Source organism: Thalassophryne amazonica, chromosome 18 (assembly GCF_902500255.1).
Source record: "Thalassophryne amazonica chromosome 18, fThaAma1.1, whole genome shotgun sequence".
Classification (NCBI taxonomy): domain Eukaryota; kingdom Metazoa; phylum Chordata; class Actinopteri; order Batrachoidiformes; family Batrachoididae; genus Thalassophryne; species Thalassophryne amazonica.
The window spans coordinates 69,075,184-69,094,934 of record NC_047120.1 but is presented as its reverse complement, the minus strand read 5'-3'; the positions used below and the strand labels follow the sequence as shown (position 1 = coordinate 69,094,934).

General features: G+C 41.0%; 1 protein-coding gene across 1 annotated transcript in view; it reads right to left on the bottom strand.

The window, feature by feature from the left end:
• dnah9 (dynein, axonemal, heavy chain 9) overlaps positions 1-19,751 on the bottom strand; it is a 396,633-nt gene that overhangs the window by 12,638 nt on the left and 364,244 nt on the right. Inside the window, exons 72-75 of the mRNA XM_034193818.1 lie at positions 14,718-14,909; positions 14,430-14,621; positions 8,724-8,894; positions 935-1,117 (exon numbers count right to left, since the gene is read on the bottom strand). Coding sequence (XP_034049709.1) covers positions 935-1,117; positions 8,724-8,894; positions 14,430-14,621; positions 14,718-14,909 — 738 coding nt within the window. The remainder of the gene's footprint in view (positions 1-934; positions 1,118-8,723; positions 8,895-14,429; positions 14,622-14,717; positions 14,910-19,751) is intronic.

Here is a 19,751-nt window from a genome sequence, read left to right as displayed (position 1 = left end):
TGTGCTCCTGTTAGCGTATTTACAAGCTGCAGCCTGTAAGTTGAGTAGTTTCTGCACCTCATCGGTCTTTTCTACATAACCACCTTGAGTGTCTGTGCATTCGGGTTGTCCATCTTGCAAGTATATCCCAATAAAAAAATAAAGACAAATGTCTACAAAATCTTCTTTGAGTTATTTCACTCAGCCAGCTCGTGTGTGGGTCTGGAAGATGATGTGGCATCCAGATTCCTTACAGTATGCGGTTACGTGTCCTCAGAGGGGTACTGGGGAGTGACAACATGATTTTCCATCCTGAGGAACGGTCAGAGCTTCCAGGTGGACCCTCTGGGTGGAGATGAGATTAAAGTGGCAGCCAGGCGTGTGTGAGTGCGGTGAAGCTTGTGGCAAGCTAATGCCCTAATGCGGCACACAAATGCAGAGAGACGTAGGAGGTGTTTTCAAGTTCATCAGCAAACTAGTACTGATTACCACACGTCTTAAACATATCAGAATTTACAGTCAAAATATTGCAGACACTGAGGAGATTGCTCTTCTTTTTTTAATCCATTTTAAAGTTGAGAAGAATCATCTCTTTCTGTGCCTGTTTTAAAAGTAAAGGAGCTGTTGCTTGCCCCGCCTCCTTTCATTCTCTCTCTCTCTCTCTCTCTCTCATGTGGGCTTGTCGCATGAAACACAGGCCAGCTGATTGGCCGTTTCCTAGAGCACGGAGGAAGTCAGATTTCCACATCCGTCTAAAACGAGCTGTTAGATGTAAAATGTACTTATAGTCAGAGAATTTCTACATGCTAAAGTTTAACATAAATCCTCAAACACATTTATCTCTAAAAAGTCATTTTAAAATAATTTTCTGCAAGATTCCACATTCTAAGGATTTGTGACATTTTGTCATCATCACTTTCCTTCTTCTCTTTCCTTAAAGTTGCAGTCGACTCACCTTGAGTCCGAGGCTGAGCTCATGGAGGGAACGCCTGATCTCCTGAGTAAGGATATTCATTCGCTCACACTCCTGTAGCGCCACCACCTGGTACGGAGTCCTCTCCTCTGCCTTTGTGAGCAGCTCAGCCATGTTGAACTCCTCTGGTAGTTTCTCTGTGATTAACTCCAGTATGGCACACACCTGATGAAGTGTAAAAAAATGAGAGTGTGTGTCAGAGATCGAGAAAGAAGACAGGAAACAGTTCACACTTCACAGACAGACCAACTGCTCATCCTCAAACTTAAATCTACGTGCAAATGAACAGCTAAAAGGAATGTGTGACATGTTCAGAGGCTTCAGTTTACCATTACCACATGGATGTGCACTTGTTACCATGCTAGCATGGTAGAAAATACCAAAAAAAGGAAACAGATGCAAGAAGACATGCTGTTACTAATGATAATGCTAGCTTGTTTTGTACTGCATCCATAGTTTAACATCAAAAGGTGATAAGTCCGTTAACAACATCGGTAATAACATCACAATAATGACCTATCATCATACAGTAATAAACTCAAGCTAATGGTAGCACATGAGGTACTTGCTATAATGTTAGTATGGATAGTTGTCATCCAGGAGGTGGATGTGGCAGCAAGACATGGCACCAGAATATATTCCCAGAAATGACATGTCCTGCCCCTTCATGCTGGCCATAAAAGTATTAAACCAAACAAATATGCTATAAAAGATCCAAATGCACTAGCAAGCATGTTTACAGTCAGCATGCTAACATATGTAGCATGAGCAAGCTGAACAGACTTAGGTGGTTTAAGGAAGACTGTTAAAGTATGATGAGATGTCGATTCTAGATAACGTTTTATTTTCTACGTCCCATCTACATAGTGAGACAGGACATTGTTTGACGTGATCCAACCCTGGTCCTGGAGAACACCTGCCCTGCATATTCTGGAACTCTCCCAGCTCCAGCACAGATAATTAACTCAGGTGTGCTCAGTAGGCCTGTGCCATATCAGACCATCCACAATTATACTGGTAGAAATTTTTACATGATAAAACAAAGTGACCTATCACAATATAACTAGCTGTGTTTCCGTTATAGATTACGTGAGTAACAGTAGATGGTGCTGGTGTGTTTGATAAACTGTCCGCTTTGCTTTTTCCCCACTTGTTTTTGTGTTTTTCTTTGGTTAGCAGCAGGGTTGAGCCAGATACTCGTTTCAGATGAGTATCCGGTACGGATAAAGCATTTTTGACGAGTACGAGCATGATATGAGTAAAACTCGTCAATATCTGTGCTCGTGCTGAAGGAAAATTCTCATTGGCTAACTGACTGTCTTCACGCTCTGTGATTGGCCAGTCACATACAGCGCCCGCCCCTCCCTACACAGACATGTCTCTCTGCAGCCTCTCGCGCACACACGCACACACACACACACACACACACACACACACACACACACACACACACACACACACACACACACACACACACACACACACACACACACACACACACACACACAGTATCTCTCTCTCTGTGCTTGGTTTGATTCTATCTCACGTTGCTCTGTCAGTACTCCTTAAGTTTTCTTCAGCTCACCTCTTTTTTGGTTTGTATGATATTTAAAGTTAGTTGGTGAACTTCTTTCGTATCGAACGTGGTGCTTTTGACAAGGCAGAGCTGCAAACGGCTCATGTTGCGTCAGTCACTGCCTCCACTCCGGTCGGGTTTTTTTTTTTTTTTTTTTAACAGTTTGCTTGCTCTTAGTTTGGCTGGTGATATAAAGTCAGTTGGAAAACTTTGCTCGTACTGAACGCGGTGCTTTTGAGAAGAATACAGTGAACAAGGCCGACATATTATTTCCCTGTTTGCCATCACTGGATGTTTGCATGAATTACCAAGTTCACACAGTTCATTAAAAAATAAACAGTCTTACAGACCACTTACACACATACACACATACAGCTGAACACACAAAGTAGCCTATATTAATATTATTATTGAATATGACTGCATGTAGTATCTGACATTGTCTCACTGCAGTTCATAAAAATAAATTGAACAACTTTTCTCTCTCCCTCTCACACAGTCACTCAGTCACACACATGCACACACAGACACACACACACGCATACACACACACACACACACGCATACACACACACGCACACACACACAGACACACACGCACACACACACACGCACCTTAATGAATATCGTTTAACTTTGTGTAAAAAAAAAATGCCAAGAACATTAGGTAGTAAAAATAAATAAATACATTTTTAAAAAATCACAGTTTGATCATAAAATAAAAAAGAAAGTTGAGTATGACAACTCTTGTTCATGTATACATAGTAGTTCATAATTTCCTACTACACTGAATGTCAATTCTGAGGCTGTTCTGTTATTCATTCATACAATTAAGAATATTCATGTTCTGAGTTCATAAAAAAAACTTGTTCTGTAAAATAGTTCCTTTAATATTGTGATCAAAACCATTGAATCTCAATTCTGAGGCTGTTCTGTAAATATTTATTAAAACATTCATGTTCTGAGTTCATAAAAAACTTGTTCTATAAATAGTTCTCTTACTTTTGTGATCAAAAACATTGACCTGAATCTCAATTTTGAGGCTGTTCTGTAAATATTCATTCAAATATTCATGTTCTGAGTTCATAAAAAAACTTGTTCTATACATGGTTCTTACTTTTGTGATCAAAAACACTGATTTGAATCTCAATTTTGAGGCTGTTCTGTAAACAGTTTTCAAATAAACAATAAATATAGCAACTTCTGATCAAGCCATATCAATTTCAGATTTAAAATAATGTACTGATTAATGATGAACCCAGCCATTTCGGGTTAAACCACGCCCACTTCTGGTTTAGGCCCCGCCCAATATGAGTACAGATATGGATACAGATAATTTAGCTGCTTGAACAGATATACATACAGATACAGATCTGGTTATTGGTGTCATTCTTAGGAATGGGTATCAAGAACCGGTTCCTTTCGGGTATCGTTAAGAAATTATTCGATCCACCGACATCAATAAGCTTTTGCTTAACGATTCTGTTATCGGTCCTTCAGAGTGGCCGTTATTTTGGGGGGTGTTTGTCAGGAAAATGATCATTTCTCTACACTGATTACGGACCCTGCAGCGGGTCCGTAATCAACTTTTCTGCAGTGCGGCTTTGCTTTGAACCTTGAACCAAACGAAGCAGTGGTTCACAGACTGAAGCAGTGCTTCGATCTATTGCTTTGTTTATTCTTTCTTTCTTTCGCTTAATTTCCCCCCGCTAAAACCCTAAAGAGCATACGTCTGTGAGTATTATTTACCTTTTTTATGTTAAACCGAATTGTTATGGTCTTCTGAAACAGTTGATAGATGTATTTTATAACTTAAAAAAGGGAGCGATGCTAACGCGTTAGCATGTCTATGGTATTTTCAATGTTAAAAGTTAGCATTAAGCAGTTGCAGCTGTCATCACGTTCAGGTGCATTTGTTTTCAAATTGTAATATTTCTTAAATTTATTTTGTTTATATATTAATAATCTAATGATTATTATATACAATTTTAGAGAAAGAGACAAAAAGAACCTGAATAGAAACACAACAGAAAATATAAAACCAACTAACAATGAACATACATAAATAAATAAATAAGTGTTTCCTGTGAACACCTAGTGACTCTTACGCCTCCATTTCATCCCTGTCTTATTTAAGTTTAATGACAGTTTGTTTCGGTCAAACCATATTTTCAATGTGTTAATTTCTTCAGTGATTTCCTCCAGAACTATCTGCCAAACTAGAAAACTGCTGCATCCTAGTAAGAGCAGAATACTACTGGAATGAATTTGAATAAGGAAAGTTGTTTTTTTCTCAGCTTTTTTTGTTTTTCACCACTTTCATCCCTGAATATGTCAATCGTGAGTTACTTTTGTGCAGATTAAAGTTACTAACTGGGACTCCTGTCTTGTTGCGAGAAAGAAACGAGAATCTTTCTCCGTTCTGTTCACACAGCTCCAAACGCTGCGCGGCTCTCTGCCGAGTCAAGTTAGAATGATAGAGTCCAGTCGGAATTAATAACTTCAAAGAGAAACACCGTTTTGTTTATTTTTATTTATGTCCAGAGATCAAGGATACAGTGACCAATTTCATATTTATTTACTTTAAGACTCAATGAAATACATAGAAAACCTGTAAAGCCTACTTTTAGTACAAAATTCACGAGGTATCGATAAGGGAATCGATAAGGAATCGGATCGATAAGCAGAATCGATAATGGCATCGATATCGTTAAAATCTTATCAATACCCTTCCCTAGTCATTCTGCAAAAACGAGGGAGAGTTTCCTCACATTTGAAGATGTTGAGATTCTCTTTGGGAGTGACAAGAACGTTCAGGATTAGGAAAAAATATACCAGAAGGACCGCTCAGGTGGGGTGGTTTGGAGTAGGCATCTGAATCTCATCACTGACAATGATTCGATATGCACCTTGATACACTACCAGTGATACGATACATATAGTGATACACGACGATACCGATGATACGATTCACCCCTGTTCCCGATTCAATGCAATTTGATATGTATTTGATGACGATTCAATTCCTCACAATGCAATACGATGTGATTCTATATGATGCAAAGCAATTATACCAAAAATTTTAATAGAAAATAAGAAGCTGCAATTCAGTATGGTATTCTTCTTCTGACTCCTTATAACAGAAAACTTACCAGATTCAACATTAAGGAACAGGAATCATTTCCCTCAAATTTAATAATAATAATAATAATACATTTTATTTGTAATGCACTTTACATTCATGGAATCTCAAAGTGGAGCCAATTTCATCACACTGTCAGAACTTAAACAGTAAACAGTTAGACAACATGACTCACATGAGTGACTTAAAGTGAGTCACTCATTAACAGAGTACCGCCTTGGCAAAAGTAATTTGAGATACTTTCTTACCAGTTTTGCTGAAGCTCGGTTTACAATCTGTTGCCGTGCCAATACCGTTTAGCAGCATGGCATTCTTTACAAACGACCTGCATCTTGTCTTGTTTCCCATCTTTTTAAAAAAAGCCAAAGTAACTCTAAACGCCTGATTTAAATGTTTTAGGTGCGTCAAAAATCTCTTCTGAGTGCTTTCAGCTGTTCTCGTTGCAGTAGTAATGGGCTTTCTGGCTTCCGTCCATGTTCAAACCAAAACGCGGAGCAGTGATGGTTCAAAGGTTGAACTATACCAGGGGTGGACAGTGAGCCTGATGTGAGTCAGTGAGTGACCTGATCGTTAATGAAATCACCTCCTGAGGTGATTGGTATTAAGGAAAACCTATGTCTGTTACGTGTGTGTTGTTTGTCTTTGAGTCGGTCATGGTTTGCTCAGCCCTGCTGTGACCTAAAGCAGGGATGTACATCTAGAGCTGGTCCCTGGGCGCCTTATGGCGACTTCTGCTCCTAACTGGCAATTAGGATGGGTTAAATGCAGTAGACACAATTCATTGTGCAGGGAACATGTTCCTTTGTGCATATGACAATAAAATTCTTTTGAATCCTTGAAACAACTGATCTAGGTTTGGCACTGGCTGACTACGGTGAATACAAAGTGGGAAGCTCCTTGGTAAGTTCTGCATGGCTGTCATCAGATAAAACATGTTTCTGAGCTAAAAGGTCACACATCATAATACATTTAGGAAATGACACACAAATACATAAACAAAGGGGCAACGCATGAGACACAGGAGCTGTTTGTCGATTCTACTGAATGACTGTAAGAAACCAAAGTCGAACAAAATTCAAATTTGCCATTTGTTAATTACAGCTTTTCCACCAAACAAGATGCACTTAGATTAATAGTGGTTTAATTAATTTCAAAGGACATTTCATCCTTCTCACTCTTAAATGTATCTAGTCACTCTGTCACAGACCAAACGGTACCCCCCTAAAAATTGGTCCGCCCTGCATTTCGGACCACAGCAGCTCGCCTGAGACGGACTCTCTTCACAGAAAGCTATCAAAGAGAATAATGTAATTATTAAGCATCAGATGATAAAGGTAAAACCTCTTAAATCATTCTAAAGTCAGTTTTAAGCAGAAACGAGGCGATAATCAGTGAGCTGCTACTGAAGCTTTGAAATGACGGAGGTGCAGTGAACGCAACAGCAGCAGCTCGTGTGATTGCTGCGCTCTGATCGCTTCCCCTGCCTTTTATTATGAAATAATGCTGAATGTATGTGAAAATGATTGTTATAGGAAAGCTTCAGATATAACGAGCCGATAATCGGTGAAATACTGCCGACACTCCAAAATAGCGCAAGCCCAGTGAAGATAGGGTGAACAGATTTTTTTTTTTTTTTTTTTGGGGGGGGGGGGGGTGTTTGGTTGGTGACACCTCAAATGACTGGGAAAAAAACAACACACAAGCTGTACGTGACATTCAGACAATAAAAGCCTACAGCACAACTCGTATTTAATAGTCTGTTTCAAACAACCGTAAGTACATATGACATTTTAACAAAGCCAGGATGACAATCCCGTATTTATGATATTAAAAAGTGACACTTGCTCCACTGAATACATGTGCTGCTGGATTTGCTCACTTTCAGTGACAGAAAATTCATTTGAGCTTTTATCCTCAAATAGATTTTATTTCATAGCCGCACTGAAAGTGAAAATGAACCACAGGCGCTGTCAGAGCCGCCAACACAGTGGGCCAGAAAGTTTTTTTTTTTTTTTTTTGTCAATTTGATGTGCTGCCGAGACAGAAAATGTCACCTATAGTATTGTCACATACAGCAGTTAAGAACTCGCTATTGTGTAAAGTTTAATGAGAGTTAATCAGGAGATCTTCTATGAATGACTTTTACATAATTCACTGTTTTCACAGCACAGTGTGTCGCGAGCGGTCGCTCGTGCGAGGCACTTCTGGTGACAACATTAGCACGGGTTGCAAAGATGGTAGGGCAAGTAGCTGTGCGAAAAATTTTAATAAACCATCGCAGAATTTATATAAAAAAAAAAGGTATGAAACTTGTCAGTATACGAGTAGCTGGAGTTGCAGCTGCATTTTCTACATTTTCTGTGCACAGTAAACCCACAGCAACGTGGTGCATCATCTATTTCAGGGATTTCCAATAACGATGAGCATCCATGATGCTCTGCGTGTTTTGGCCTATGTTGACTGAATGATAGGCAGCGCAATCACAACGTGATGCTTGTCAACTGTTACTAATTGAACCCAAATGGAACCATTTTAAAAAATGCCTGTTTAACATTTTGAAGACTTTGTTCAATCTTACGACATAAATGCGTGACAGAAAGCGCAAAAGTGCTTAATCCCAAAAAAATAATGACTGACAACATTTCAGTGTTTTCAGTGTGTTATATTTGGACTTAAGATGTCTGTGGGATTAAGATTGTATTACGATATCTGTCTTTGTGATCTTATTTCATTCTGATTTTTAATTTTTTTTTTTTAAATGTGTCTTTGCATAGCATTAAAAAAAATGGAAAAAAGACCAAAACTATAAATAATGTATACTTTTCAAATCTGGATTAAGACTGTTTTTAAAGTTGTACTTTTAAATTAAACTTTTTAAAATTAGCAAATACCCTCCAGGAAGAAATGAAAAATATACCCATCACCAGAGTTAGGAACCATTCCTGTAGAAAACCCTGATTCACAGACACAATAAAAAAAGAAGATTATAAACAATGTTATTATAGGCCAGTCCTTTTCTAGCAGCTTCAGTTTCACTCCACTTCATCACTTACCTTCTCCTCATGTGTCATTCCACCTCCCTCGCCGACTCCTCCATCCCTGGGCTGCATCTCCAGCACTGTGCGGAAAAGCTTCTCAGAAGTTTGTGTGAGGAAACCGATCTCAGCATTGGGGTGAAGGCCATACAAGTAGGGCGACTCTGCCGGCAGGGTGTCATCTACATACTGCAGCAGAATAAACCCATGTGAGGACCTGGAATATGTGGATTTATTTCTCTTGCTATTTTAAGTGAAGGAAAAAATAATATGGACTTTTGGAACCCATCCCTTAACAGTGGAAGACTGTCAGAGAGGGTGTTCCGGGTATTCACTTAACTTTGGACCTGGATGCCACTGTGCATCAGCACCACTGCCTTCGTGAGGGCTGGATTATTTCAGATTAAGATTGTCTGATCTATCACTCCAAGTATCCTTTTCCCACACGGGTGTTTCTTCTAACTAATACCAACAAAAGACAAGAATGGAACCAAAGAAATATTGAGAATTTATTGAGAATTCTGGATGAGATACAAATGCCCAGAATCAACTGATTGACTACTTATTACCATATGAAGAGAAGAAAAAGTGGTGTTTTCCATCTGCTGCTGAGTAACAATATGGTTTTTGGTGAGAACAGATGAAACTGGCAGCGCTGCTTTTTGTGAAATAAAAAAGCTGTTAGAATCATAACGTCCTGATGAAGGTTTTGATGTGTCTTTAATATAAAATCACTTTGTAGACCATGTGTTTGATCTCTGCCTGTGTTGTTGAATGAAGTGTGAAACAGCTGAGTCACCAGCTCCTCAGAGCCCATCCCTGCTCTTCTTCTCCAAAATTTACTGCAAGTTTGCTCCAGATGGCTGGGCGGAAGGCGAGAGCCCAATGCCCCCCTGGGGACCGACAGGCCTTTACAGCCTCTGTTCTTGGGCCAGTTCTCAAACACCCAACTCCCAGCTTAGCCATGTGGTGGCAGCCAAATAGAAAAAGGTTCCAGCCCTTCCCCAACACACCTACAATAACTGGCAGGACACGCTAAATGGTACCCACCCCATTAAAAGTCAGACTCACTACTGCATCTCATTCCCGTGGGAAATAGGGGATTCTGGACCGTCTGCAAGCACTGACAGACATACTGAGAGACACTTTTAAATCAGTATAAATGTTGGGTCTTGGCCTTTTTTTTTAAGTTAAATTAATAAATATTTCATGATACATGAATCATCCAGGTTCATTGCTGTCAACCGTTCATCCATTCATCTTTTTAAATGATTTGATTTTGTAAAATTGGTTTGCTAATATACACGTTTTCCAGTGTACCTTGAAATGTTTTTCCTGTAACTTCACAACAGAAAAAAAAAAAAAAATTATGAAAATGCAGCATGCTGTACCCCAGGAACCCATAGGGGAAAAATTCTATTGATATTGATTGAACAGCTCTACACTGTATATGGGGAATATTGGTGATGAAATAAAAGTCTTTTAATTATAGCAGTTTGATTAGGAGCAACAATGAAACTTCAATTTGTTGGAGGCCACAGAGAAACCCCAATGGAGACTCATGGGGGTCTGTGGAATACACTTTATGAAGCACTTCATCCAGCTGAGCAAGAACTCCTCGATGTACATCTTTAAAAAACAAAATGAAAAGCACGTAATTGAACAACACATAAGTCCCCTTGAATAATGTAAAAATCAAATAATAACAACTCCGGCTGGATCAGTGTATCTCCTGATTTAAAGTTTAATCACATTTATTCAATTCAAATAATTTATATTGCACTAAATCACTTCTTCTTTCAGCTGCTCCCATTAGGGGGCACCACAGCAGATCAGTCATTTCCATCTCACCCTGTCCTCTATATCTTCCTCTGTCTCACCAAACACCTGCATGTCCTCCCTCAGCACATCCATAAACCTCCTCTTTGTCCTCCTTCTTCTCCTCCTGCCTGGTGGCTTCATCCTCAGCATCCTTCTCCCTATATACCCTGGGTCCCTCCTCTGCACCATCTCAATCTCGCCTCTCTGACTTTGTCTCCAAACCTTCCCACCTGAGCTGTCCCTCTGATATGTTCATTCCTAATCTTGTCCATTCTTGTCACTCCCAAAGAGAATCACAATATCTTCAGCTCCACCTCCTGTCTTTTTGTTAGTCCCACTGTCTCTAAACCATACAACATTACAACATAGTTGGTCTCACTACTGTCTTGTAGACTTTCTCCTTCACTCTTGCTGATATTCTTCGGTCACAAATCACTCCTGTCCTTTCTCCACCCACTCCACCCTGCCTGCTCTCTCTTCTTCACCTCTCTACCACACTCTTCATTACTTTGACCCAAGTATTTAAACTCATCTACTTTCACCACTTCTACTCCTTGTAACTGCACTATTCCACTGGGCTCCCTCTCATTCACACACATGGACTCAGTCTTGCTCCTACTGACTTTCATTCCCCTTCTCTCCAGAGCATATCTCTACCTCTCCAGGCAAGACTCAACCTGCTCTCGACTCTCACTATAGATCATAATGTCATCTGCAAACATCATAGTCCATGAGGACTCCTGTCTGATCTCATCCATCAACCTGTCATCACCACTGTGAACAAGAAAGGACTCAGTGCTGTAATCCCACGTCCACCTTGAATGAGTCTGTCATTTCTACTGTGCATCTCACCGCTGCCACACTATTCTTGTATATGTCCTGCACTACCCTAACATACTTCTCTACCATGCTAGACTTCCCCATACAATACCACAACTCTTCTCTTGGCACCCTGTCATAAGCTTTCTGTAAATCCACAAACACACAATGTAACTCTCTCTGGCCTTCTCTATACTTACTTATACAGTATTCTCAGAGCAAACATTGCATCGTAGTGCTCTTTGTCAGCATGAAACCATTTTGCTGTTCTCAGATCTTCACCTGTTTTGTAAGTCTACCTTCTACTACTCTTTCCCATAACTTCATGCTGTGGCTGATCAGCTTTGTGCCTCTGTAGTTACTGCAGCTCTCACCCTTTTCCTTAAAAACAGGAACTGACACACTTTGTCTCCACTCCTCAGGCATCCTCTCACTTTTCCCTTGGGCAGGGTCTTTAATCCCCTATTGCTTCCGGTGTGTAGTGAGCGCCTTGTATGGCAGCACCCTGACATCGGGGTGAATGTGAGGCATAATTGTAAAGCGCTTTGAGCATCTGATGCAGATGGAAAAGTACTATATAAATGCAGTCCATTTACCATTTTCTGAGATTGTATTAAACAATCTGGTTAGAAACTCTACTGCCATCTCTCCTAGACATTTCCATGCCTCCATTGGAATGCCATCTGGACCAACTTTCTGGACCATCTGAACATCTTTCATCCTCTTCATAGCTGCCCTCACTTCATCCTTACTATAATCTCTTGCACTTCCTGATATACTCTCTCCACATCATCCAGCCTTTCTTCATTCATCAGAATGAAGAAAATGAGAGGGAGGAAAGCTCCTCAAAATATTCCCTCCACCTTCTCAACACACTCTCCTCACTTGTCAGCAGTTTACCATCTTTTTCCACCCTAATCTGCTGTACATCCTTTCCAGCTCTGTCCCTTTGTCTGTCCAATCGCTACAAGTCCTTTTCTCCTTCCTTACTGTTCAACAACTTCTACAGCTCGCTAAATGCCTTTTCCTTAGCTTTTGACATTTCTCTTTTTGCCTTACACTGCATCTCCTTGTACTTCTGTCTACTTTCTTCATCTCTCTGACTGTCCCAGTTCTTTTTTCCAACATCTTTCTCTTTTCTGGACCTATTCGTTCCATCACCAAGTCACCTTGTCTTCCTTCCACTGTCCAGATGTCCCACCCAGTACTGTCCTAGCTGTCTCCCTCACCACATCTGCAGTACTTTTCCAGTTGTCCAAAATTGCTTCCCCTCCATCCAGTGTCTGTGTCATCTGCTCGCTAAATTTCACACAACAGTCTTCCTCCTTCAGCTTCCACCATCTGATTCTTTGTTGAGCTCTGACTGTCTTCTTCTTCTTCACCTCTAAAGTCATCCTACAAACCACCATCCTATGCTGTCTAACTACACTCTCCCCTGTCACCATCTTAAAGTCTCCAACTTCTTTTAGCTTGCATCTCCTACACAGGATGTAGTCCACTTGTGTGCACCTCCCTCCACTTTAACATGTTACCCTGTGTTCCTCCCTTTTCTTAAAGTAGGTATAATGCACTAAATCACAACAAATGTCATTTCAAAGTGGGGTACACATAGTAAGGTTTAGACCTCACCCATCCTTAACTTTGGCCTTTTAACAGGAAAATACCTCAAGCAGAAGCAGACCAGACTCAGTGGGGTGGCCATCTGGCCATAGCCAGAGCAGAAAATTCACAATATATTCATTCATTCATTCATTTTCTGTACACACTTATTCCATTTAAGGGTCATGGAGTAGTTGGGGCCTATCCCAGTGGTTATTGAGTGTGAGGCAGGGTACACTGGTATTTTTGTGTGTGTGTCCAAGTGTCTAATTGTGGCAAACTTAAATGAGCAGTAACCATGACCTGGACCCAGCTAAGCGGCAGAAAATGGATAAATAAATGAATTTAGTTTTCATATTCAAAAGTTAACTTTCAGTAAACAAATTACTGCTTAATAAACACAAATCACAAAATGATCGGTGGTACAAGAACTCTAATCTCCAAAGGAAACTCTTTTAAAGTCATCTCTAATGATATTTATTCTTCAAAATGTTGGAAAAATTAAATGACTTGGTAGTGAATATTGATTTTACACATACTTTAAAATCACATATGGATCAGATTATACAGGAAGAACTTAAAGTACACTGAAAGAACTAGTTTGCAGGTACAAGTGGCTGAAATGGGCTTCCTTAGGAGGGTGGCTGTGTCTCCCTTAGAGATAGGGTGAGTAGTTCGGTCATCCATGAGGAGCTCGGAGTAGAGCCGCTGCTCCTTCGCGTTGAAAAGAGCCACCTGAGGTGGTTCGGGGCATCTGGTAAGGATGCTTCCTGGACGCCTCCCTATGGAGGTGTTCCACGCATGTCCATCTGGGAGGAGACCCCGGGGAAGACCCAGGACTAGGTGGAGAGATTATATCTCCACACTGGCCTGGGAACACCTCTGGATGAGTGAGTGAGTATACAACTGCAGCTTTGACATTTGGCAATGGTATTAAACTTTATGCGCACAAATGATTTGAGTAACAATGTTATTTATAAAAATAGATCTAAACATAATTTACATGATCTTAAAATTATATAAAAGATATTCTTACTTTGTTCATCACTGTGTAATGTTTCATACTCTGCTTCTTTGTGATACAAAACAACTTTCACAAGCGTCAACTCGGTATTTTGTCATTTGTTAATTTGGTAGCAGACTTATTGAAAAATAATAACAGTCATACAAATTGTCTCTTAAAAATGAGGTCCAGACTTTACACTTGTACAGAAATAGATATTATTTTGTATTGATATTATTATTTTGTGTTGTAGTAGTTATTCAAACGTAGCCTTGTAGTAATTGTACTGATAAATGAGTTTGTCATACACAGAAAAAAAACTACTGTCTATTGTAACCGTGGGTCACACTGCATTTATTTTATTCCTTTGCACTTTTCATTTCAACTTATTATGATCATCGTCATTATTATTATTTCATTTAATGGCATTCTAGCTTCACTAAAGTGTAATTGAAGATAATAATGTGTCGTGTCTGCCTCACCTGGTGGTAGCTGTTATAGTCCATGTTTCCAGGCAACGGGAAGCCGGGTGCCAGGCACAGCTCTCCCTCCATCATCTCAGGCTTGATAAACTCCTCCAGGTAAGTCTGGCACAGACGGCGATCCCAGTCGTCTGTGATGTGACCTCCATACATGATTTCCCCAAACAGGTAGCGCAGATCATCATACGGCACCTGGAGCGGACAGACAGAGGGATAATATGTCTTTTCTAGCAGACGGCTCTTGACGACCAGAACAGGTCACATGGATCCAAAGGATCATAAAAAAACCTTGGGATTGGCTTCCAGGTAGTTGTAGAGGACGTTGGCAGAAATGGTCAGGTCTCCGGTGTTGAAGGGGTACAATCTGTTCCAGCCCTGAGGACCAAACTTCCTCCTTTCTGCTACCACCGCATGGAAGTAGCACAGGGCAAACCAGATACTCTTAAACTCCATCTCTCGTGCACACATTTCCAGAGTGTCCTGAAAAACAAAGAGGGAAAACCAGCATGCTGCAGAGTGATGTATCTGAGACAGACAGTTCTAATGTGGGGCAGAAGGCACACAGAGTCAAATGAGTGAGCAGCAAAGAAGCAAAGGCTCACAACTACAGTTAGCCACCTGTGCGGTGTGAACAGCCATGACGATACAGCACACCTGTTCTCAGTTTACCTCCACAGGTCCCTTTTGATTGGTTCAACTGTCAGAATTGTGACAGTTGAAACACGGGTTGATGTCTGAGTTTTTCCATCATGCACAGATTTTCAAAGTGCTGCTGCTCCAAATGATTTCTGACAAACATTTAAGTTTTTATGTCTCAGTACAAAACTTAAAAACAGTCATCATATGAAAAAATAAAAATACATTTTGCTTAAATTACTTTTTTCTATATGAACTTATATGAATTTTCTGGATGACCTTCCAAAGGACCTCATAATGTCTCACTAAGACTGAGAGCAGCCTCTGATGTTGTACGTCAGTGCAACAATGACACCACAGAACTGCCTTGGGTCCTGGATGGCAACCATCTGGACAGACAACTGCTCCCTGGCTTTCTCTCAAATGGAACCATCTATCTGCAGTAACCACCGACACAAAGTTAGTCCAGTGGTACCCATCGATCGTCTGAAGAAGCCTGGAATCAAAGACATCGAGTCATCGCCTTAGATCACTGAATTAAAATCTCAAAACCAGTAAGACAAGAAGCACCAAGCCTCTAAAGACTTGGACCTTTTTCTCCACCAAAGATATGAGGATCACCAAACACCTCTGTCCAGCAACCTCATGACTCTGTAAGCTCTTCTCAGGTGTCTCCCGATCTGAAAGGCCGAAGACTCAGAGAGACATGAATGTCACTGTTGTCGAGTTTAGACTGGCCCCAAAAGTGAGCAGATTCCCGCAGAAATCCATGTTGAAATGTCCAGCTTTAGAGGTGAAATAAACATGTTTATAGCAAAGTACAAAAAAACAGTTTTGATCCATATAACTAGTTTCCTCTCCTATGACTACTGTCAGGGGGTGAATTTCAACATATTTTATATCACAAAATTATGAATAATAAGGGGTGTGGCCATTTTGAGTGACAGCTAGTATATGTCACTGAGCTGAGTCAGATCTCCACTATCATAGCCATGCTTGATGTGGCAGCTAGTTGTTGTGAAGGACTATGTCTGCCCTTTCTGAACATTTTATTCCTAATATTTGTAACAATATGGCGTAGGGCTCCATAGTGGCCAAGCGGTTCCTGCGCTTGCTTCCAAAGCAGAAGGTTCTCGGTTCTGCTGTGTGGATTATTGTCCTTGTGGCTCATCTAAGAAGTCTGTACTCTAGTATTTCTTGTGAGTGCAATTTTTGTGTAATTTAATTCTGTATGTTAGCGGCGTTCATACTATTGGCAGCTACTGGTAGCTTGATGATGCTAGGTTCAGTTAATCCACAGTAACTGAGGAAATAAGCGGGCCATAACTTTTCACCCCCCATGCAAGACACCGTCATGAAAACCACCACCCAGTCCCCAAAAATATGCTTTACTAAGGTACCTCAACAGAGGTTAGCCCGTTAGCTTAGCTTGGCGGTAACACTGAGATGGAGCAGTGTTTGGGCTTCATTTGTCCCATCCAGGTCACACAAGGTCCTAAGCACTGCCAACGTGGCAACTTTTCAAAACGACTCTTCCAGGTGTCCTCAGGACACTTTGGGTGAGGTCATGGCGGGCGTGTCCAGTATATCTAGTCTGTGATCTGGACCTGCCCTATGTTTGAAGTACTTTGAGACAAAATAACGCTGAATTCCCTAACAAACAAAAATTACCCTGAATCATGGCCCCAGAACTGTACAGGCACATTAAAGAAGCCACACTGATGTGTTCCAGGTAAAGAGTTGTGGCAGGCTGCCTGAGGTCTGTTTTATTTTTTCAAGTCCCCAGCGGTGCGACACGCTAACAGACAGATAATAGAAGGACTAGATAGCAATAAGCCCAACAATGAGATTCCTTTTTAATTGTCACAACTTGTCAGGCACTTTCAGCTTCCAACTGTCTCACGGGCTCATTATTCCAGACAGGCAAATAAAAAAGTGGACGTAAATGGCACTGTAATCTCCAGGGGAAAGACAGTTAAATAAGCACGCCAATAACCCTATGGAAATGGAAGGCTAAAGTCCCTTTATGCCAAAATGTGTCATGGTGAGTACAGTGGTGAGGGGCATTTCACTTCCCTCGCCAAAGTGCCCTGGGGATGCACACACACACACACACACACACACTACAGACATGCCAACAGGCACGCACTTTAGGAGATTTAATTAATATTCCACACCGCACTCCTCGGATCAGCACAGCTGAAAGAGATGCACACCGTCTCTGTCTGTTCATGACCTGTGGACCGGAGCAAAACAACATGAAATCAGATCACTGACAGAGAACGACACAAACACACACACACACACACCTGTACACGTGCACTCAGGCACAAACACACGTCACTGTCTCTGATCTGACAGAGATGCAACAAAACCATCAGAGTCAGAATAATCCTGAAATCTGACAGCTACAGCATCGATCACTTTTAGCAGACAGGGAATAGCATCTTAAATTCATAACAGCTTATTTCACAGCTGTTTTATACAACTCTTATCTCGAGCTACATGTGGAATTTTGCATATCAAAAGTTGACTGTAAACCCACCTGACAAACTTTGGAATATACGGTGCCTATAAAAAGTATTCAGCCACTGGCAGTGAGTTTGCCAGAAGGTATGTGAGAGACTTGAACAAAGGTTTATGGTTTTCTTTGTCCTGACACCTTCCCGTGTGCCACTCAACCTGAAGCAACAGACAGTTTGCTGCACACACAGTCTCTCCAGTCACAGCCACTGAGGCATATAACTCCTCAGGAGCTGTCATGCAATTTTTGGTGGCTCCCCTCACTTGTCTCTTTTGTGTACAGTTACTTAGTTTAACAGGACGCTCTGCTCAAGACCAGTGGTTCTCAAACCGGACCTCAAGTACCACCAAACCTACATATTGTAGACCACAGAGTGTACAGATACTGGACAAACACTCAGTGATGTCATCGATATGTTTTTTGAGGTGTGTCTTTGAAGCACAAATGCAGCGGTGAGGTGGAGTTTGGGCAAGATCCATGTGACAACTGTGGGATGAATGAAGCCCAAACCTGCACGCCTGTCTCAAAGTTACCAACCTAGCTTAGGCTAACAGGCTATTTAATCTTCAGTTTGGATTTGCATATCTTTGCCAACTGATCAGTGGTTCTCTTAACGGGTGGCTTGGGTGTGGCTAAAAAAATAAACTATGACCAGTATCCAGCCTCATTAGGCATGGGAAGGAAATTAGGTCACAGGTGGGTTTTGAACCTCAAGCTTATCGATACCTGCTAGGTAGTGCAAACAGTGCAAACATGCAAATTAAATAAACAGTACCAAAATTTCACACAATGGAAATGGAGCACAAACCTCTTAGATGGTTCATCAGTACAACTAAAGATTCAGCACAAAGTCTAAAGCTAGTGGCCACCTGCTGCTACCAGCAGCCATCTGCACTTCAGTACACATTTGCTGTCATTGTGGCTTAAATTAGCTTAAAGTGAGGACTTGAATAGGTAAGCTAGCTAGAGACACCAAAACAGATTTTTGCACCAGGCTGTACACATGTTTTTTCTGCTGTAAAGTTGGACACTTTTAACATGGGATTCCATGGGGAGTGTCTTGCTTTTGGAGCCACTCTCAAGTGGCCAATCAAGGAACTGCAAGATTATAGCACTTCTGTGTTGGCTTCATTTTTCAGCACTGGAGGCTGGGTCTTACTCAACACATATTTACATAACAGGGGCACATTGGTGACTGCTTGATTAAAATGAAGACCAAAGGATGTTCAGTGACTTGAAAATGTTCTTTTATTCGCTGCTTTAGATAAGATAGATAACTGGCTTAAAAAGTGATTATTTTGCTGTGTGACATTAAAAATGGCTGTTACAAATGATTATAACTACTACTGCAGAGCTGTCAAAATTTAAAATTCTGAAATTTATTCCACAAAGAAGTATTGGTTCTTGTTGTTCTTTATGATATTGTGACAATAAAAAGACATGAAAGCTTAAAGATGTGAGCACTTTTTTTATAACATCATCTCCATGAAAAGGTCAAGAGTAAAGAAGAAGCAGCTTCTGTGGCTTAACGCTGGCTTTAGCACTGCAGTTTGACTATTACAGAGACTTGGTCCAGCATTGATTCTCCTTGAGTGAGTACACATGACTGGAATATCATTCCCCCATTCTTACCTCAGCGGACCTCCACGTGGCTCTGCATAAGACGAGGCTCAAAAGCACAGCGCACTTATCAGGTAGATAAACATCGGCAAACTCAGGAGTGCAGAAATGATCTGGGAGGAAGCTGAACGCTTAGGTAATGGTATGGAGGAAGATGCATTTGCAGTGAAGCGGTGAGGTAATGGTCGGGCTCCGATAGAGAAGAACAACTGATAAGGTAAAGAAAAGCTGGGAGAGGCCGCTGCAGCAGGCTGGGCCATTTTTGCTCCGCGTCCATGGAATGGCCCACGAGCCTGATATTCTCCACCTGCTTTCTGGCAGCAGCACGCAAAAAATATCAAACTGATTGCCACTTCTCACCTGCAAAATCTCACGTTCAGGATTCACACCTGTCCTCCATAAGGTAGCGGCAAGTTGAGGAGAAACGTGTGGGAATATAAGTAATGGATTTGTAAAGCAGGGGCCCTATCTCATTGCAGACGGTCTCAAACGCACAGAGCATTTAGGACGTATCTGACGCCACTGAGCTATTTACACGGTGC